The sequence below is a fragment of the Alligator mississippiensis genome, chromosome 12 (assembly GCF_030867095.1).
Source record: "Alligator mississippiensis isolate rAllMis1 chromosome 12, rAllMis1, whole genome shotgun sequence".
In the NCBI taxonomy this organism is placed as follows: domain Eukaryota; kingdom Metazoa; phylum Chordata; order Crocodylia; family Alligatoridae; genus Alligator; species Alligator mississippiensis.
This window is the reverse complement of record NC_081835.1, coordinates 2,815,330-2,837,395: the sequence shown is the minus strand read 5'-3', so window position 1 is coordinate 2,837,395 and position 22,066 is coordinate 2,815,330. Positions and strand designations below refer to the sequence as shown.

Sequence of the window (22,066 nt, the reverse complement as noted above, 5' to 3'; positions counted from 1 at the left end):
AGTGACCAGAAGCATTAACCGCTGGTTGACTCGGTGGGCAGTTTGGCCTCATTGTCATAAACCTGCCTTGTACATGGCCCAAAATCACTCCCAAATTGGTTGTGATTTGGCCTGGATTATTTTTTTTCCCAGGAGAAGGCTGCAGTGGGTCATACTGGGTAGCGTTGCATTATATTTGGTGGAGCTGACTGAACTGACGCAGACCCTAGGGGTAGATGGATGGAGGCCGAATTGAGACCGTGGCTGTCCACCGTCCAACAAAAGTCCTTCAAGCCGCCTTGTGTGTGTATCTGAACAGCAGCAGGGTACGGCCTGTGGCTGTATTAGCCAGCTTTCCTCTCTTTTCTCCTGTCCTTCCGCTTTAACCGGTGCCTTCCCCACAAAAATAGAAAACAAGTGAGGTTGCACAAGGAGCCAGCTGTCAGCAAAGTCTGAAATGCATTTCTCCTCTGGGTCACTGCAGTGTCTGCATCTGTAGCAATAATAGAGAACAGTGGATATGACTAGCTGCAAAATCTGTCAGCTTCCCGCAGGGCTTGCCGAGCTGCATGCTTCTCCTGGATGTGATGTTTCCCTTGGCCTCGGTACCATTTTTGAGGAATCGTCTCTCTTTGACATACCGGTCACATGAGAGCGCCCTGTTTGGGAACCTAATAGATGAAGTTGTTTAAGGAGGTGTTGCATTAATGTCTAGGACCCAAAGTCCAGTAATCTCCTGTCAGAACCACTTCCTTTCCCCAGAGATTGATGCAAACTGCCCTTGGCAGTGCTGTGCTGTGCACCGTTGCACATGGGCTGAGCCAAAGTGCGTGCCCATATTCTTGTTCACCATATGAATCAGGAAGGACTTCTTGAGCCGTGTTCCCTAAACACGTGTCGCTTGATGCTGTGATGATATAAGGGATGGTTCTGGGGAGAGGACCCCTCTGCTAGCCGACAAATAATGACCAGGCCATTTCTGGAAATGAATGAATCGATTTGTTTAAACTTTTAGAAGCAAAAAAAAAGAAGAAAAAAAACAGCCCGGTATTTTTTAAACCTAGATTCTGTCTTATTGACTCTGTTCAGCTGTGCAATGATTTAATGTGTGTATGTGTGTGTGTCTGTACATTGAGAGATGCATCCAACTTTTACTCTTTAGCGAGTGTTTGCTAGGGTATTGTTACTATGCTCTGATCATTTCCATAATACTACAAGAATCCCAAAAAAGAAAAATGAGAAACCCACTTTGTATGAACCAGAAGCCAAACTCTTCTTCCCCTAGAAAACACAAGCAAAAATGGGAAGGACTTTTGGCAATAGACTGTCCAGATAAATATGCCAGATTCCTTGCAAACACAATTATTAGAACTAGTCACGCTGCTGTACTCAGGCGATTAAAAGCTGCTCTTAAATGTTGATAAGGACTATAGTATCAGCACAGTCGCTATATGTGGTCGGTGGTATATGTGTGCGTGTTGAGAAGGAAAGGCTATTTTCTTAGATTTTCTGCTTTGCTGATATTGTAAACTATATGACAGATGGGTCAAGTCCTGATTGCCGCATTCTAACATTTGGAATAGCAAGTAACATATTTGATAGAGCTGGCAAGTTCTTATATATGATTCAACCCAGAATATAAAAGCCACTAGAATTCCAAGTCAAAAATAATTAAATGAGCTGGAAACAATCAGGAACCACACATTTTTAAGTGACAGATTTTTTTACATGTTTAAATTGCACAAAGAATGCAAGAATATCTTATAGCTCCCTTTCACCAACAGTGGTGTTTAAGTCTAAAATCTGTAACTGGTATTTGCAAAGCAATTAATTCCTGTGTTGTTATGTTAGTATTAAATCTGAAAGCAGGCATGGGGACCCTAGCTTTAGGTAGCAGTTCTTTCCTTTGGGGCGGGGGGGGTGGGACTCGAGCAATGATCGTATATCACATTTCTCCAACACAAGAGTTAACTAAATGATTATACTAAACTCTTCCTTTAGCACTTGGCTACATGAAATACAATTAGCATCCACTTTGAATTTTAAGTGTTCTGGTTGCAAAGTGCAGTACATTAGGATCTGCAGACTTCCCAAATATTTGTTGTTAAATGGTGTCATAATTGTGTAATCCTTGAAGTCCCAATAAGCCCAAAACAGCAGCTTATTCCATTGGTATTTTATCATTTCTGCTTATGTTTCTTTCAAAGTTTCCATCTTTGTGTCAGTGTGTGTGAAGTCACGTGTCTCTTTACTTTTGGTGTCTCTCTCCATCACTTGCAAACAGCTCGTCCATCCAAGCCTAAGCCACCGGCTGGGCCACCACCCTCCACTCAAATGCAGCCTAACATGATAAATCAGATGCGCAAAGGCATGCCTAGACAAACACCAAGTACTGTAATAGTCTTCCTTTCTTCCATTTAACAGTGTTCTAGCTTAGCAGTTTCTCGCTACTCTAGTTTAGCTTAATATTAGAAAGCTATTTCTAACGCGAGGCTTTTGCACCTATCTGTAGGCTTTTAGAAATTTAGAGATAGCATTTATTTCAAAATGTCCACATTTTTTTTGTCTAGCAATGTCTGACATATGCAACATTTTCAAATATCAACGTCAGCACAAAATAACATTGTTGTTGCATAACATTTTGCATGATAACTATAAATATGTATGAGCTTTAAACGATGGTGTATGAAATGTTTGATAAGTATATCGTATACGTTTCATTTAACTGTCAGTGCTCCAGCTATTTTAACAGAATATTCTGATGTATAGTAACTTACCCAGGGAAATATTTAAAATAAGAAAAAAAAAATTAAGATTGACATCTGCTGGCTGCCAAAGTTGTATAAGCATCAATATTTTCTTTAAAGACAGCATCTCCGAGCAGTTGTTCTTATTAACACTTTTGTCTTTTAGTTGTGTTGGAGAGCAGATCACTGCCACGAGTGAGTGCAGGCCTCATCCTGCTCCCCTTGAAAGCAATGGCAACACTCCCAGTCACGTCTGTGACGTAAAATCGGGGGCAACATGTTCTGGAAAGTTTTTCGCAGCCTGTTGTTGCACAAAAGAAAGAAGAGGCAGTTCTCAGCTTCTGCTGAGGAGCTTGAGTGGATGCTGAAAAGAAAGAGGAGTTAATAACTGGCCCTCTGTTTGGTATTCACTTAAGACAAATTTTGGAAGAGAAGGCAGGAGGATGTGGGGTGGGGCGCGGGACAGTGCCCATACTGATGGGCCAAACCAGCAAAACATTTACTGCAGTTGCACAAGCACTTCGGCGTGTCAATAGAAGCAAAGGGATTAAGCACCTGCAGCTCCCCAGATCCTCTTGGATACAGAGATACTCAACACTGCCAAAAACCAGGCCGCAGACCCGTGCCCAGGTGCCTAGACGTGGATGTAGTACCCTGAGTCCCAGCTACCGATGTTGAAAATCTCAGCCACGACTTATCAGAAAGCTCAGCAACTTTCAGGATGTAATCAAAGACCGGTCTAATAGGGAAGATTTCATGAGGACGGTGAAAACTTGACCCTATTGAAGCAATGTCACAACCGCCATTGCTTTCAACGGGGCTGGGGTTTCACTCATCGTTGTTTGTAGAGCCTGATTCAACATAGCCTTTGAGTATGTGCTTAGCTTTAAGCCCAAGCTCAATCAAAGAAGTGGGGCTGAAGCACGAGCTAACCGCTCAATCTGTAGTCAGGGTTAAATTTTCAATAGGGCCTGAAGACGCCAGGTGCCCAGCTGCTATTGAATTTCAGTGGAAGTTAACCTACCTGCTGGCTCGGGACAGACTTGCTTGTCTTCCAGCTCTGCAAAGCCATGTCAGTAACCCTCATTTTTAACATTTGCTCAAGTTTTAAATCCTTTTCCTTCGGTTACCCTGGTGGGCACTGATAAAGCGTGCATGGGTGGCACTTTTCCCTCGGTTTCTCCAGAGCCATGCTCAAATCCAGTATCATTTTGCCTTATAGCTTAGCCCCCTGAGCTGCTCCTATGGGCTGTGGCAGTCCGGAAGAGCGACCCGAGAGGGTTGGTTTCTAAGGACCCGTGTCACCGTTGCACTTGGCCATCTCCCGGCATCTTTCAGCCCATATCAGAATCCTATTTAAAGCGTGCCATCCTTCCTATATTTATTTATGTGCTTTCTAATGAAATAAACCATCTGTGCCAATTTATTACTCTATATAGCTTTTAAAATATGGATGCATAACAGTAGTGCAAGATACCCTGATTCATTTATCTTTTTTTTTTTTGTATTCTGTTTGGAAAGCTTAGTGAAAGCTGCAAGGTAGGATGAAATAACTCCCCGTTTTCTTCACTTGCCTGCAGTATTTTGACTCTTCTGCAGGGCAGGAGAGAATTATGCTTTAAAGTCATGTCTGTTTTCCCATAAAAATCATGCTTCTAAATACATGGACAGATTTGTTATTCTGTCGTTTCTGGTTCACTCCAACACAACTCCCTTACTTTCAATGGTCTTACATCCTCAAGTAGCACAGTGATACATCAGGCCCCAAATTTTAATTTTATAGAGTGCAACTCCCCACTTTAATGGTTTCTACCAAGTTGACTTCTTTTTAATGCCAGCATCCTCCTGTATATCTCTGAAATGAATAAAATCTTTCCAACCAGTAAAATCTTAAAGTGCATCCCTGCATCACATTGGCATTAATGCCTCCCTGTTACATTCAACAACTTATTTTAAAAGATGCCTTCAAACAGAGCTTGGGCAATGACATTTATCCACCTAATAACCAATAGCACAGTCTAAACAGAGGCATGGATAGTGCCCTATAATAATAAGTAGATGCTGTCTCTAGGGAATTTAACGCGCACAATTTAATGAACGAATGAAGCGTTACCATTGCAAATGGAAAGTAAAACAATTTGTACAGTGTTTTGAAAATTTGGAGCTGGAGCACTGCGTTTTCAGAGTATAATAACAAATGTGGCTTTATGGTTTGCTCGGTACTAATGACTAGCATTTAACACTTGCATGAAAAGACTTTTAAAGTTACTAAATATGACGGGATTTTATTAACCACTAAATCTGTTGGCCGTACAGCTAGCCTATCCGCCTGCACTCCATTTTAACTCAAGTTCTTGTACTACAGAAAATGTAGGCCGGTTAGTCACACCTGCCAAAAAGCTAGAAGACACAATCCGTCTGGCAGAGCTGGTAATTGAAGTCCTGCAGCAGAACGAAGAACACCATGCAGAGGTGAGCACCGTGCTCTGCGTTGTTATGTTCCCATAGTCTGAGCAGGAGCTGGTTGGTTTTAATAGCCGGGTCCGTTCCCGTCGCGGTTGCTGAACGAGGTGCTTTCTATCACTGTTCAAGCTGTCCGGCCGGATTCAAGGACAGTGTTCGAATGTGATTAAAGGGGAATAAAACCAACTGTTTGGAGAGGGCTTTTTCAAGCCAAAGTGGGTTGGATTCTGCTTTCACTTACAGCGACGTGCATTCTTCCACGAGTGTCGGTGACAGCCAAGCGTGGCTCAATGTATAGATCGCCAGAATAATCGCACCCTAACGCCTGTCCACTTTTGAGAAGGGCCACGTGTTTCAAAGCCTTAGGGTTGTACATCCAGATGTCACCACTTGAGTCTGTTTTCGGCAGGCAGCTGCCGAAGCAGCATTCAGGTTTTTGCCCTTCGTGGCTGCAGCCGAGAAAGCCATGATAAATGTCCAAAACGCTTTTTCTTGGGTTTGTTTCTTCATTTTAAAACAGTTTTTAATGTGTTTTGTTTTTTTACTTGGCGTTGCTAGACACGGTAATGTTTTAAAAGGGTGTTTTCACGCTGGCTTTTCTGTCGGCCGCCCCTCGCTCAGCTTGTTTGGGTTTTCTCCGTTGATATTTGCTGAGGCTGCGGTGACTCCTTTGACGTTCCTGATCGGATAGGCTGCCCAACACTTCCCAAACTGAACATGGCTCTGCCCTTCAAAACGTGCTTGCAGGGAGATGCTAGTTGCAGTAGCACTTTTAAACAGGGGAAATCCATATATCACAAAAGCCCGTGTATGCGAGGACCTCAAGAGCAGAAGGCTTGACCCTGTCAGGAGTTAAGCTCATGCGCGCACCCGCGGATGTGGTCCCACTGACATGATCTGGATCTCAGTGCAGCTACTCGAGCGAGCGCAGTTGCTTATGGGCACGCGAGTGTTTAGGATCAGCAGCCAGCGCTTCCCAAGTCCAATTCACTGTGATAATTTATTTATTTTTTTAAGTTGATCATTTTAAAATTAAGATTTACCACTTAAGTGTTTATAACTTGTTACATTCATTCACTATTTTCTCTTTTCCTTCCCATTTATATATATATATATATATATATATATATATATATATACACACACATATTTATATATTGCATTGAATACATTTGATAAGTAATTTCACAATCACCTTAAAACCATTCCACTGTATATTAAATTTACAGTACAATTTAACTTATTTCTAATACACGACAATCCAGAAGTCCCAACTAACTCCTGATTGCATATTTAAATTTCCTCCCTGTTTTTCTACTGTTCATTCAATCTTGGATGATCCTGGCAGGGGAAAGAGGTATGTGACTAAACTGAATGAAATGAGTCACTTCCTGTCATATTTCGTGCATGCCCTCTTAGTGCCATGTTTCCTAATGGGATTTTACCTGGGTGATCCTTGCTTTGTAACTTTAATCCGAGGAATGTAACAGCAACTCCACGTGGACTGCTTGTGGAATTGGTAGCCCAACACGGCAGGGGAAATGCGGGATACGTATCCAGTCCATGCATGTAGCAATGGGTCTATTTTACAAGCGCTGCAGTTACATCCCAACACAACCCTACCTGCCTGGAATCTTTCCTCAGCCTGTTGTAAAACCTATGTTGTTTTGTATTTTCCTGATCTCTAGTACGCCATGGAGTAGACTGTATAATAAACGATTGAGTAGAAGGATGCTAGTCTTCCTCTAACTTTGTCTGTATGTGTATTGTACTGGATATACAGTATTTATATATAGAGAGAGACGATAGCCCGGAGAAGAGAGAAATAATCTTTATTTTCACAGAGTTGAGATGCTCCCTGTGTAACTCAGAACGCTGCAAAGATGTCTATGAAATGCGGTAGGGCTGCCTAAGGGGAACGCATACTTTATTGCACTCATCACCTTCATGTGATGCATTGTTTTTAAAATCCAGGTTATTTTCATACTGGCAACTTCGGGGTGCAAGAGGACCTAATATGGTCTTCTCTTCTCTTCTGCCCACTACACTGAAAAGACCCTTAAAAGATTAGAAATAAAACACATGCTTTGTAGCTTGGGCATCAGAAGGGTTTTGTTAGTGAGAGCAGATTTGCACTTATTTTATTGCCAGGATCACGTTTTTCCTACGCTCCCATTTCAGAGGGGATCCGGAGGGTGATGTTTCATTTATCCTATTGCAGAAGTCCAACACCAAGTCCTTATACCGCTTGATTTATGCCTGCAGGGTATAAACGGGATGCTGGTGGCACCCCTTCTGCACAGGTGTGAATTTCTCCCAAGCAATAGGTTGCAAGTTGTTTAACCATGTGAGTTTTGTGGTGCATGCACAAACACAGCCCCACAATTTGCCTTGTGATCGTGCAGTATCTGGTTGGGCTATTATAGGAATTTTCCAAATGACTGCATTTTATTCAAAGGAGGCAACTTCCAGGATGTTTTTTGCTGGGAAGTCATTTGCCAAACATGTTACAAACGGTGACCTCTTAGAGTGTCAGCATCACTTCTTCACCATAAATATCTTCATGGTAGCATTTAGGGAGTGCTGGACTTTCTGCTTACTTCAAAGTAACTGAAGTCTACCCTTTTGAATTAATTTCTCCAGGTAGGGTTTTAAAGGAGTTTTCTGTATACCTGCACTGGATAGATATGACCTGAATATCTCCTTTGGCTATCCACAAAGAAAATGAAGTTGGATTTCTTATTGTAGAAAGGCAACCATTACCATTTGCCTATTAAGATGAGCCCATTCCACTGTTGTATGCACGTACATGCAACACACATTCAGACCCCATCAAGTAAACCTAAACTGAAACCACCTTTACCATTTGGAACAAAAAGTTTAAAAGAGTATTAGCATGGAGAAATCATTTGTTTTTATTATGCAAGAGGCAAGGATTTCTTAGGGTGTGATATCTTTTATTGGACCAGCTGCCTAGGTGCATAGAGTTAGACGAGCTTTCACATAGCCCAGACAAACGTGCAGAAGAAACTTGCCTTCTATAATGGGTGTGCATATATAATATATAACAGCTTGAGTCTTTGCCATTGTGTCATTTGTCTCATCAGGTGGCTCCAAATTGGATCGTCTTTCACCTGGATGAGTCATGATACATGCCATAAGACTTCATGCATTTTTAAACTTTGCCTTCTCTCTCTATGTATATGTATGTGTATATATATATATATGTGTGTGTGTGCGCAACTCTATTGAAGACACACATATATATATGTGTACCCGTGTGTAAAATTTGCAGTGATAGGTGTGTCTGTCTAGAAGGCAAACTTCATTTTCCTTCAATCATGTTGAAATCAAAGCAGGTAAGTAGATGGTAAATAAAATTAAACTTTACCATCTGGAAAAAAAAAATTGAGTAATGAACTGCTATTGTTCTTATTTCAAGAAATTACTGCCTTACTGCAAATGGGAGAGGGAATTCTCGTGAGTCAGAGGCTAATCCAGCAGGAATAAATGTGACTGGTTTTTACAAAGTAATCGTATGCTTTGCCTGTTAATTTCTTTAAGGGAAAAAAAACAAACCACAAACATTTTTTCTTTTTCATGGAAGCAGGTTTTTATTGCAGGACTCTGAAGTAATTATGTTGGGATTTGTTGGAGAATACATTCTTTCACTCCTGCCAAAAATGTTGATTTTTGCTCATCCTTCATATATAGAGTGACCAGCAGGATTCTTAGCTGCCAGATACACCCAATAATAACTTGACAAGGAGACAGTGTGGCAGACTCTTAAGAAATGAAGGCCTGGCCAGAAGAAATGAGTCAGTGCAAGAACCAGCTCTTTCATCCTTGTTCAACAAAATAAATAAAAATATGTCTTTTAAAGGGATATTGTCAACTACCATAACTTTGATTTTTTTTTTTTCTATTTTGATTTTTTTTACACCTTTGGGAGGAAAAATTGAGCAGACATTGAAAGCAGAATGGGCTCCCACCACCTTCCCTTCAGATGATCTGGCTGTTCAGAACAAATAAAATCAGAACGATATACTCAACCCGTCCCATTGGCGAGATCACGTCAAAGCGGCATTTTCATATTCTTCGTCTTGTGCTTCTTTTTTAACGTAGCCGCCCAGTCGGGACGAGCCATTGAACGGCTGTGTGGAGCCACTTCACGTCGGCAGCAGCTTTAAAAGAGCTTCTCAGCAAGTGCCTTGCTAAAAGTCTAGGGCCAGCGTTAAATCTGACCCGGGTTGGCAGCTGGAGGAACTAGGGTGGCGTGAGCTGGCCGACAGCTCCAAGCACCGGTTTAGAGGGACCAGCGCGCTCCACACCCTTGCTCTCTGGCACCCGGATGTTCGACCGCGTCTCTGCCCGGGGCACCGAACGTGGTGGCTGCCCCTCCGGCAGCCCACCTGTGTCCAAGCAAGCAGCTTTTTGGGGAGGTGACGGCACAGTTGGATTTGTTTCCTGACTAAGCATCAACACACTTCGGTATCATCCCTGGACCAAGTCAAGAGGCAGCGCAACTGCACCCTAAATCAGGACCCTCGCCAGCATTGCATAGCAGTGGCTGCATGAGGGCCCACTCCTCACCTCCCATCCCTTCCCGCTCGCTAGAGCAGGAGGGGAAGAAAACTGCTCTGCAAGGAACACGTTCCCTTAGGCCAGCGCACAGAGTTATAGGCCAGGGCAGGGTTGATATAGTGTTATTTATTTTAATATAATTACAGAGCACCTTCATGCCACACACACACATGCATACCACACTCCTGCCACACGGGTATCTCCTTTATGCATGCATACCTGGCAGCTGGGTATGGGGGAGATAGACCTGGAAAGGGATTGTGCCACAGCCGGGCACACTGCTGTGGAGTGTGATTGTCTGTGTGACAAAGCAGCCCCCGTCCCTCTAATGGGGGTTGTCGTTAATTTTCTGCAACCTTCTCAAAAGGAGAAGTGAAGAGAAGTAGTGCTGCTCTCATTGATTGCCAAGCAAAATAAAGATGAAGTCCATTCTGCCTGATCATGTCTGCCAGTATCTTCTTTTCATCCTTTCAAGCGACCCAAGTATACCTTCCGGATTGCCAAGTTGTCTTTAAAGTCATCTTTCTTCCATCTTTTGAGTCTGGTGCCTATGTTGTAGGTTTCCTTTGCGTGGAAAGTCCTGGATAGTGCTTGGTAGAGAAAGTTGTTAAATCTCAGAGTAGTTTCCTCTCACCCCCAAATTACTGCACACGGTCCTATTGACAACACTGCTCATTCTGCATGTTCCCAGCCAGAAATGATTACTAAACACGCATGCATGCATTTGAAACACATTCACATCTAAGCCATGTGTGATGTGAATGTCACTTCAGAAAACCTGTACAGTGGACTTTAAGGACCCATGTGCATGAGAATGAGTTACTTCACTGATATTTTTTGGTTTTCACGTGTTATATGTAATACTCCAGCAAATGGAAAAATCCTGGCTTGATTTGGAGGCTTTTATCCTGATCTCCTGCCAGGTCTATGTAACAGCTCTAAAACTGATTTCATAGGAAGTGGCCCTAAATTATACTAATGTATTTAAATAGCTTTATATCTAACCCTGTAAAATGAAAGGTGCTGTCTTAATTGTTACTGGTGGTGCTTGGAATATTTCTAACTGAGATCCAGAGACATTTTAGGACAGACTCTGCAATCATAGGCTTCTAAGCATTTTCAAGATGAATGGTAATAGCAAGCCCAAATCAATTTTGAAAACTGTTGAAAAAACATAGCAGAAAACCCACAAACACAGTGAAGAAACTCCCAAATTCCTATACTTTAGAATAAGAGCTGGTAGACCTCTCTGGTAAATAGCATGATTAAAGATGGATTTAGTGAGTTATTGTAAACTGAACAGACACCCCTTCTTTGCTTTGGTTCAACTGCTTACTCTGCAGTGCAGTTCGGAAAAATATCCGCGACAAGGCATTCCTGAATATAAAGAGTAGGTGCATCATTTATGTGATTTGCACTGTATATGCAGTAGCTCACATTTTAAAGGACTGTTCTCTTTACAATAAAGCTAGTTTTCCGTGGGGATGCACATTTGCTTCTAAGCTATCTGGCCTCATATCGTTTGCTGTGGTTTAAAAGAACTAATGCTTTTCTTTGTTATTTCTTTTTCTACCAAATTTAAAGGCCTTTGCTTGGTGGTCAGACTTAATGGTTGAACACGCGGAAACCTTCCTGTCACTGTTTGCAGTGGATATGGATGCTGCCTTAGAGGTGCAACCCCCAGACACGTGGGACAGCTTTCCACTATTTCAGCTTCTAAATGATTTCCTCCGTAGTGACTGTATGTATTTGTATTTTGACCATTTCTTTCAATAGGGTAAAATCTGCTGGGTTATTGATAATGTTTCTAGCCTTTCCATGCTGTACAGAAAACTGATATGGGTGGGACTTCAAAACCAATAGCCTTTTATTAACTTAATATTGCAATTGCTTTAGAGGGGGGGCGGGGAAGTGGTGCTTTTCAACATGACCAGAGACCAATCCTCTTTACTAAAACCAAATGCCCAGGTAGAAGACCAGGAGTGGGACTTCTATAAGGTCCTGTGGTGAGGAGCACATTGTTCACAGAGTTGGGCACTTTCTGTTATTTTCATTAAGCATTTCTACTGTGCTATATATGTGCATCATGTGCGTGTGGCAATACGAAGTCAGCTGCAGTCCCTGCCCCCAGACAGGTGGATGGGAAGGAAAGGAATTGCTAACGGATGATTTGACATTGCCTTGTACAAAGGGGAAACGCAGGAGGATATTGCCAGGGTTAGAAGGCGCGACAATGAAATTCCCATTCACTTCAATAGCAGCAGCGTTTGGCCCTGCTGCGTCTGTGACAATCCCACGCCATAGTCTGCCCGTCTCATCCTTCCCACGTTGATCCATTAGGCCCCTGTCTTACAAAAGACTTTCCTGTTGGAAACCCCTCCTTAAAAACCCTTTTCATTTCTGAAGACATGCATAATGAGTCCTGGGACCCTCCTCCGAGAAAAACGATTTTGAGTGTAAAAGTAGTCCCCCAGTCTGCCCAGGGAGTGATGCGTGCCACGCTGTTCTGTTTATAGTCGTTTTGTTAACAGGAGCCAGCCACCTATTTGCTGTCTATAAATCAGGCACTAACGGAGAAGGTTCGCTGTTTGTTTGCTCCAAATAAGAAACGATTTCTGCTGTCTTTATCCTGGATGGTGATGGTCAAGTATTCCTAGGGGAAACTCCAGTTACTTCCTTCCTGTTAGCCAGCGTATTTATTGTGTAATAAAATGCCACTCTTCGTGGTCCGTTACCCAACCGTAGTTTCTTACTATACTTTTATTTATCTATTCTAGATAATTTGTGCAATGGAAAATTCCACAAACACCTTCAAGACCTGTTTGCTCCACTTGTTGTTAGATATGTCGATCTGATGGAGTCCTCAATTGCACAATCAATTCACAGGGGCTTTGAGCGGGAATCATGGGAGCCAGTAAAGTAAGGAAACCTCCTTTGATACAATCGGAATTTGGGTGCAAATGGATGGAGATTCGTACAGAGATGAATTAGTAAATACTAGATTGGAGATTCGGAAAATGCCTTCTGTTTTTTAGCGCCGTGCTAAAAATGCAAGGCCTAATTCCTTAAGGGTTTTCAAGGTTTACGAAAGAAACAATATGTGCTTTTCTAATGCAATGCTGATTGAAGTGGAACGTTTTGCTTTGAAAAATGGAAATACGAAAAATGTGAAATCCTCTCATCTTGCTTGGCTTTTTAGATCTTACGACCCTGCTCTAAAAGGCCTTTTCCAATGTTGCTCTTAAAGGCAAATAGCTTCTTTTCAGAACGAAAACCTTGCTTTACTGTGTTCAGTCCGGCTCTGTACCTCGGGTGGGCCGCTGTTGTCTTTTTTTCCACCCACCCTGTGAAGCGATAGTGCAGAGATATGCTTCGCTGCTTCAGCACCGCAGCTGATCCCTGGATTGATCTTTTTTTTTCATGCAAGCTGTGAAGGGCTCCAGCATAAGATGCTGCTTTAGAGCTAAGGGCTTTTAGGAGGAGATGCTCTGAAACCATGCTGGAAAGATCCTGAAGGCACCGTCCCTGAAGGGAAACACAGTGTGCTAGAGAAAAGTACTTCCAAGCAAAAACGAGTACAGAAAGCAGGAGAAAAGAGTGACCGTAATCTCGTAGAAGTGATGGTTTAAAACTCTGGATTGGGTGAACTGAGACGCAAAGCCCCAGCTCAGCCTAGTGCTTATGAAATATAAAGTTAGTTAAAGCCATGCATAATTTATAGTGGTATTACTGCTCCCAGTGCTCGTTCCAAAAAGGCTCAGTTGGATACTATACAGGAAACACATTAATACAAATAAAATAAAGAAATGGAGCAAGACTAGCCTTACGCAGTCTGGAAAGTGTCTAGTGTAGCCAATGGTTAAGTGTGCTACTCTGAAGAGTTACTTTGTAACATTTAGCAATTATCCACTATATTGATCATACATAAAAATGCAAGGTTAATTCAGAACCCGGCTCACCGTCCGTTTGCTCTCTTGGCTTTGCAGGCTAATGAGATTGAAAAAACCCTAACATTTCAGTTGTAAAATGAGCACGTGTGGCTCAGAAAACACACAAGAAGTAGCTCTCCTGAGTAGGAAAATGCCACCTTACACCCCCCGTAGTCATTCAGCAGGTAGGACTGCATGTGAGAGTGATCCTCACTTTAATAATGCATAACAGCTTAAGTAATAGCCACCTGTTACACATTTGGTGCAGTAATGTCAAACGATGTGTTAACCATGCAGTTGATAAATGATTCATTCTTTATGTGTTTGTTCTAAGCCAGAGACTAAAATATATTCAAATCAGTAAATCATCTTGGTTTTAGCTCATTTAAATTCAATTATAGCTTTATTTTAAGTACATGTTTTCTTATAGCAAAAGTTTGGATTTCAAAACACTGTCACTTTCTTGGAGAAATGGAAGAGGCGCTTTCACAATTACTATAGAGAGTTTCTGCCATGTTAAGGGGGTCATTTGCAATGCATCTTGGGTTGTTCTGAAAAGGTCCTTTATCCATCATCCCATGGTGTTGTGCTTCAAGCAGCTGTGGTCAGTGAACACCGTATATCGTACAGTTGTAAGTGTTTCTTTGCTTAATTGTAGTTATCTTACAGCGTGACCTGGGGCACTCAAAAGCGTTGCTTTGAAAAAGAGTGGATAATTCTCCCAGGCATGTTACATTCCCCCATGGGAAAGCACGCACTTGAATATGGTTTTAATTACCGATACTTTATTCTTCATATGCACAGCCACACACATGTGCACACACACCTGCAAACATACACACACAGAGTGCAAAATGTCACCTCTATGCAATGTGACCCAGCTGAAGGCAGCAAACGCATGTGCACGTCAGTACCCAGTACGTAAAGTGCAATTGGGAACCCCAATCCTGGAATTTGTCTTCAGTCTCACGGCAGGCGGCATGCCATTCTTCCCCTGATCCCCAGTAAGCCTGTGATAAGTACAGGTCAAACCCATGTATTTTGCTTGCTCTTCCCTCAGCTTTGTGTATCCCCTCTCTCCCCCATGCATTCAAACCGTCTAGTGAATTCTTTAGGCTCTTTGTCCCATTTTGCAGGTTTGCATTGCTCAGTAACCACAAATTCAGATTTACCAGAGGAGAGCACGATACTGTTTACAAGCTTACTCCTAAGAAAAAGTTAAAGAAATAGCTTTCAAATACTGCAGCGATGCAAAGGACACCGACATCACCCTCCTCTGTTTTACTACCACCCATTACTGCCAGGTAGCTATAAGGGAAATGACACGGCTGCAACCATCGTGTACCTTTGCCCTTGGAGAATTTTATGCAGCTTGACTCTGCTTTGAAGGAAGGCTTCCCACTTGGCCTGCCAAAGTCAACCAGAATACACATCAACGCAGTTGAGCTGACTGCAATCCTGCCGATCTCTATGCTGAATTGTGAGAATGAAATCTCATTACCTCATGACAGCCAACAAAGTATTCTGTAGCATAGAGGCTTTTCAAAGGGTTTCTCTATGCTCGTGCTTGCAATCAGGGCTGAAAAATGTGGTCCTCCATAACCTGACCAGATGGCAGCATACACGCATGTCATTTTTCTATTTTCATTGCTAGAGACTGTGTACCTTATGCTGCTACTAGTTGGGTATAGAAATCGCACAAACAGTAAGATCGATTCCCTTAAATACTGAAAACATTGAAGGAAAAAAAAATCCATACCGTTTGCTTCGGCAGGCCATGTGATCTGCCTGTTTTGTACAAGCTCTGCCTAGCTGCAGAATGTATAAGCCGGGGGTCCTTGCCCTATAACCAGTGCAGCTGGTAGGTATGGGCAGATACGTGCGGAGAAAACGAAGCGAAGTGAAACACCAGTCCCAACTCGCTATTTTCCGAAGCATTGGGTGCATAAATTAGATCTGTTCCCAAGCTGGCGGAGTGCACGCAGTCACATGAGGGGAGGGGGGGGGAACATGCCGTTATTTCTGCGCGCTAGCTTCGCGACTCGGGGCGTTTTGAAATACTTTGCAGCCACCCGACACCTAAACACATACATGCAATTGCACTCGGCAGCTGAGCTCCGCACGAGCAGAATGCAAGGTTAATTCAGTGACCACTGATGTCCTTTTCAGTTGGTTGGCTTGAAAAATTATGCAAATCTTTTCTGGGACACGTACACACACAAAAAAGGATCTTCTGCAACATTTTATGTGCCGTTATATTCTAGCACAAGGAGGTCAGTCCCCGTGGTTCTTGTCAAAGTCAAATTTGATTGGGTTTTTAGTATTAATATGCAAATGGTCACACTTTGTAGTAAGGCTACATTTGTAAGTAGTCTGTCTTTTCATAAATGGCTCATCGAGGTTTTAATAAATTGTCCATTGCTCGCCACAGCTTGTTACAGGTCGCTCCTCACTTTGTGTCTCTGCCTCCTTCCCCGTTTGTATACCGGGGCTAATCATCTTAAGGAGGCAGTGTGATGCAGTGGGTAGAGCAGTGAACTGGAACTCAAGAGATGCAAACTTGATTGCCAGCTCTACTACAGGCCTACCGGTTCCCTGCAGACCAGTCAGTTCAACCCTTAAATGCCTCAATTTCTCCACCTGTAAAATGGGGATAATGGTATCGGACCTCCTTTATAAAGGGCTTCAAGATTTGCTGATGAAAAATATTCCAGAGAAGAGCTAGGTACTCTCATAGCCTAAAGCTCTCCATAACACTTACTACTTACATGCCTGTAACCATCTGTAACCCATAGTACTCCAGTCTTTAACATCTTTTAATCATCCATGAGTCCTTTTCAAGCTATTTATAAATGGATCTTTAACATAAAGTGTGGCTAGTCAAATGCTGTGGCTCTACCAGGCAATCAGACGGAAGTGGTGACATTGTCCAGAAAGGAAAAAAAAATCCTGTTAGGAAAAAGATCCTGGGGTAGCTAAATGTGGAAACCGTGCCAAACACCAAGCCACAGTCAGAGCATGTTTAGCATGTCACCCTTCTACCCAGTCTGCTATACTGAAGATTTTATAGAAAAGACTGCCACTTGAATTACTAGCATTTATCCAAGTAGATATGGGCCAGCATTTATGCTAATAAAACATAACTTCTAGAGTAAGCAGGCAGGCAGGCTGACCAGTGGATCGAGGAACTTGTGGGAACTGGGCATTTATGCACCAACATGTCTGTAGGCAAGATAACCCAATGAAACCTCCAGAGTTGTCTGCCCAACTTTCAGATTAAAGCTAATGGCATCACCTGGCATTTATTAGGTAGCTTCTTATGCATCTTTACTTGTTTTCTACAGTTAATGTTACAATAGAGGAAGTGTTCTTTGAATATATATTATTCCAGGATACATGATCTTAATGCCATGAGCTACTGGCACTCGAGATTTTTATAACTGGAGAGTGGAAAGATACTATTTAAATCAGTCCAAATGTGGAAAATAGATCCAAAGGTGAGCAAGTCACAACAATACAGCACAAACTGTCTATTTGGCGAGGACATATCCTTACCAAATGTACAGGCCCCAGTCATGCAATTTAATCCTCCTAGCGTCAACCGTCTGTCACTCTGAAGCACTGAAAATTTAAGTGCATCAGACTGCTGGATGGGGCATTATTCAGTCTCTGGTATTAAAGAGCCACGGGCTCGGTTTTTAGAAAGCCACCTCCCCTTCTGGGCCTGTAATTTTGCAGGCCAAGTAAATAAAGGCACATCTATCTGTTGATAATACTGAAGTCATTTGCAAGTCTGCCCACCTGACTCCAGCCGCAAGTCAGGTAATGAGACAGGTCACTGAGATCAGCTGAACCGGCAAAGCTACGGATGCAGAGTAGGATGGCAGGTATTTCCCAAATCAGGCTCTCTGTGTTAAGATAACACTCTACCTTATTTTGCCATCGGAAGATGAGCTGTAGCTTTTCCTTGCAATGTGCACAAAGCATCAGCAAAATCCTGATTTGTAAAAAAACAAAAAAAACCCTTTATATATGAATACTATGCAGTGTTCACTCTAGACAGTTGCCATTGACTTAATACAGTGTTTTCATAAGTGCGTTTTCAGTAAGTTCTTGAATATTTAGTATTAAAAACAAAGGTCCTCTGATTAATGTACTTACCATCTGGCTAATCTCTTTAAGTGGCTTTTCTTTATACATGTATATGTTGTCCATCTCTTGCTAGTTTTAATTTACTTAATATCACTTTTTAACTACATGGCCTTACCATTTCCAAAGATTTAACAATCTCTCAACCATTATGAAGCATGCGTTTCTTTTGACAATCATATTCACTTTACGAGGCGTGTTCATGTCTGAGTGGGAACAGTGCATGAGTTGGTTGCATGAGAAAGCTCTGATATATATTTCCTGGTTCATAAAGAGAACAAGCAGATAGCAGGAACTGAAGTCAAATCCATCAAGCAACCGGAAATGGAAGTAAATCAAAGCAGTTCGCTCTGTATTTTGCTCTGAAAGGTGGGACTTTATTCAGAAGCTCAGAATGGAGATCCGAAGTCATGAGTGCCTATTAGCCACGTAATCAATGGCTCAAAACATTGGTTGCCAACAGAACTGCAGAGATTCAGGGCAGGTATTCTACCATGTTAGCAATTGTATACCCAGCCCTGTGGGCACAACGGTACTTCGTTGTTTCCTGATGCAGTAAGACTTACAGTGAGAAATGCAATCCAGAAATGTACGTACAACTGTAGAAAATTGCTGTCGCGATATTCCCGGGGACGAGAAGTTTGTAGGGTTCCGTCGCTTTCCAGGATTGCAGATAATGCTGCATAAAATTCAACAGCAATCGAGGGAGTGGAAGAGACCTTCCAAGGTAGAGCGTTTTAGTACAACCGTGATAGGCATTCACTTTGTGCAGCCAGAAGATTAACTGCCCAAACCTGCCTCTCGGCAGCAAAGCTTCTGCTAGCTCCAACAGGCAGGAACAAGCACTAAACCCTGGGGTCCTGATTCAGCTTTTAATGAGTCTTTACTCAGACAAACTCTGGGTGGGAATAAGGACCCAATAAAAATTCAGTCAAGACATCTGGACTTGCCTCTGGAATGAGGTTGTACAAAACTTTCTTGGTTGATGCCCTTATGTGCTGCACAGAAAGGAGATACTCCCCACCACTGGCTTCTCCCCCATTCATCAGGTGGCCCCAGGAGTCAGCCGCTCAAATTTTACATCTCCCAGGTGCCAAAGTGAGGCACAAGTTTTTATTTTACATGTAAAATGCCATGTAATTGGACTTTTTGAGATGCTCTGTAGAATACAGCCAGACCTATGTTAACAGCTCAGGGACCTGCAGCACAACCAAATATTTATGGGTATTTTGCAAATCACTGGCATGCAGTGTTATTTCTTCTGGAAAATATATCACATTAAATTGCCTTGTATTTGATACACTAAACCACTTTTACAAAGTTATTTTTCATGTCATACTTGAGCGTCTGAGAATGCCATTAAAGGCATCGTGCCCAGCTACAACTCCCGTGCTCATCTCACGGCCCTCTTTGCAATGAGGGCGTTCATGCACAAAACTTGTGCTTATTCTTTGGGTTTTGTGCCCAGGTCTGCGTGTGTCACACTACAATTGCACTTAGCTCTCGGGGCCTGGGAGCGCACGCGATACTGTCCTCCTCATTTATGACCGCTGGAATCAGATGCACTCAAGTAAGCCCTGGGGTCAATGATGTGGAGCCCCGTTTCCAACAGGCCCAGGGATCTGCATGCAGGAGTCCAACTGTACACCTGGCATCTTAGTCTTCACGTGGTGGGACACAGTTCTGCTCCTCCAGATTAAAGCATTTCTTGACTGTTTGGAAAAAGGGCAGTCGAGGGAGAGCGTCTCATATTCAGGGTGAATTGAATTCAGTGGCCCAATTGTCAACTTCATTAGAGCCAGGAATTCACCCTTAGCCATTTGAATCCTGGTTTTGAGGCAAAACCTTTCCCAGTGGACTGTCGAGCGTAGCCCTTCCCTATCTCTATCCTCTAAATAATCTCGAGCTTGAGGTTTGCTTGCTCACGGGACACATTTTTAAATTCGGAGCTGCTTTCTGTGCTCTGAAACCGTAGCAGGATCCGTAAATCCTTCTGTGTGGGTGTTTGAGCGGTCCGTTAATTTGCTACTTTGTGATTTTTCTTCTTTTGTTGGTTTTTTAAGTAACTTGCTTTTTTATTGCAGACTGCAAACAAACAAAAACAACAAACCCCCCAAAACACTTAAGCCTTCCATGCTCATGCTTCTTTCTGAAATGTTTTGCTTTAGTTTTTTGACTGTTGTCTTGCCGTGAACTTTGCAGATTTGTTTATGAGTGTCACATGCTTCTGCTACATCTGCATTGTCACTGTTATGGTATTTTTTTCTTTCTGTCTGTTTCTTCCACAGGAGTTTAACAAGTAATCTGCCCAATGTGAATCTACCCAATGTGAATCTCCCTAAAGTTCCAAACCTACCAGTTAACATCCCACTAGGCATCCCACAAATGCCTAGCTTTTCTGCACCGTCATGGATGGCTGCTATATATGATTCTGAGTGTGTATTCAGTTCACATTAGATCTAATTTAAATTTGAAGTAATCTTGGCATGGATATGTATTATTTATTTCTGTGCATTATATATAGAACTTCAAAAGAGTGACACAGACAGATAATTAGACGTTTCTCTGAATGAGGCAACCCTTCTGTATTTCTGGCATGTACGTTGTGAGTTTTTTATCAATATTGAGGATTTGTTTTGCACCCACTGGAAATTTGAGCAAATGTCTCGCTTTGCAAACTAGTTCTCCACAGTGGGATATAGTCCTGTTGGAGTATAAATTGCAAAATGCATCCTGGAAGATGGCGTATCTCAGGAGAAAGTTTTTCCAAAAGAGATGAAACAACTTCAGTGCTAGCTGACCAATTTCTGTGGACCAGATGTAGATCTAAAAGTGAATCTTACTTCTTTGCAAGTTCCTCATTGCCTCTGATGGTTTGTTTTCCTTGTAATTCTGCACAGCATTGTCATCACAGGTGCTTATACATAAAGATTCTCACTCATTTTGTGGGAAGCCCCAGATAGTAATTGAATTCTGTAACTAGCTGTCACCGTCTGAATATTTAAATGTCTGACAGGTGGAAAAACAATTTTTAGTGGAAGGCTTTGAATCCGACTTAGGAAATCAAACCCTAAGCCCAAGTCATTAGTGTGTAAAAGCTAGCCTTTCCCATTCCTCTGCCTCGCACCTTTGGCGTGTCCCAAGACATGGGATGCGTCCTACTGTCATACAGGTACCATATTGGAAGAGGAATTAGAGCTCATGGTCAGGGTGATTATATTTTATTAGAAGATCTAGATTTAGGAGGCACTATAAAACCATGCCTATGCCATGCACCTGCTGTAATGCAGTGGGTCTCTGAGCAGTGCCGGGGGCTGGTACCCAAAGGTCAAGGAGCTTTATCCCCCCGTGTTGGGGAAGCCCTTCCAAGGACACTTATCTGCATAAGCAGTGAGAGCATGAGCGTAAAGGGCGGACGTGTGATCAGGATGCTGCAGGAGCAGGTTGGTCTCATCCAGCCAGGAGCGGCTGTCCCTTCACAACTGGGCAGCCTGCAATGCCTTGTGCCTTCGTGAGTGTCCACTTTCCCAAATCGCCCTTCCACCAGCCCGCAGCCAGCATATTTACTCCATGGCTCAGTGTCCTTTGTTCCAACCCTCCCATCTGTTCCCTATAAATTGTTCTGCTCCAGAGGAGAGTTTTAGTGCAGCACCTCGTGGGACCATTTCGTTTCAACAAAAATGACGCTTGTCTTTCCCTGCTCCTCCCTCTTCCTCCCCTATCGCTTCACTTTCCACCCCCGCAGGTTTCTTCCTTCCTCTTCCTCCTGCCTCTGCCATTTCTTCCCTCTTAAAAGGTGAAAAGGAGGACAGGCATAAGGCCCCAGCCCCACAGAGCACTAACTCATGGAAGCATCCCTCCCGCAGGTTATGTTTAACATGGCATTTACTGAACAGACTTGGGTTTGAACACTGCATTATGTTCTTCCCTGCATCACGGGCTAAAAACACAGTGTAACTTTGAGCACAGGAAGTCAATGAGGCTATTCCCTTTCTCCAGTGCCTTCAGTGAATGCTTGGCTGGACTCGGGGCCAAATTCCCAGGGTGCAGGCAGAAGTGTTTGGGATCCCTGGGGAGAGAGAGGCAAGGCGAGGAAAACCCCTTTGCAGAGAGGCAGTCTGAACGTGGCCTGGGGAACCAGGACTCGATGCAGTCTGCGGTCTGCTCCATCGATACCATGTCCTGATCCTTCTGGCAGACTCAACATGCCTTTTA

At 42.8% G+C, this 22,066-nt stretch overlaps 1 protein-coding gene across 5 annotated transcripts in view; it reads left to right on the top strand.

Annotated features, from left to right (window-relative positions):
* The window catches only part of CADPS (calcium dependent secretion activator), a 245,143-nt gene that overhangs the window by 175,005 nt on the left and 48,072 nt on the right, over positions 1–22,066 (top strand). For 3 of the 5 annotated variants that reach the window (XM_059715928.1, XM_059715927.1, XM_059715929.1), the window contains 4 exons: positions 5,092–5,198; positions 11,358–11,514; positions 12,551–12,692; positions 20,140–20,286. In XM_059715928.1, coding sequence (XP_059571911.1) covers positions 5,092–5,198; positions 11,358–11,514; positions 12,551–12,692; positions 20,140–20,286 — 553 coding nt within the window. The remainder of the gene's footprint in view (positions 1–5,091; positions 5,199–11,357; positions 11,515–12,550; positions 12,693–20,139; positions 20,287–22,066) is intronic. The other 2 variants (XM_059715930.1, XM_059715931.1) reach the window with 1 other exon arrangement.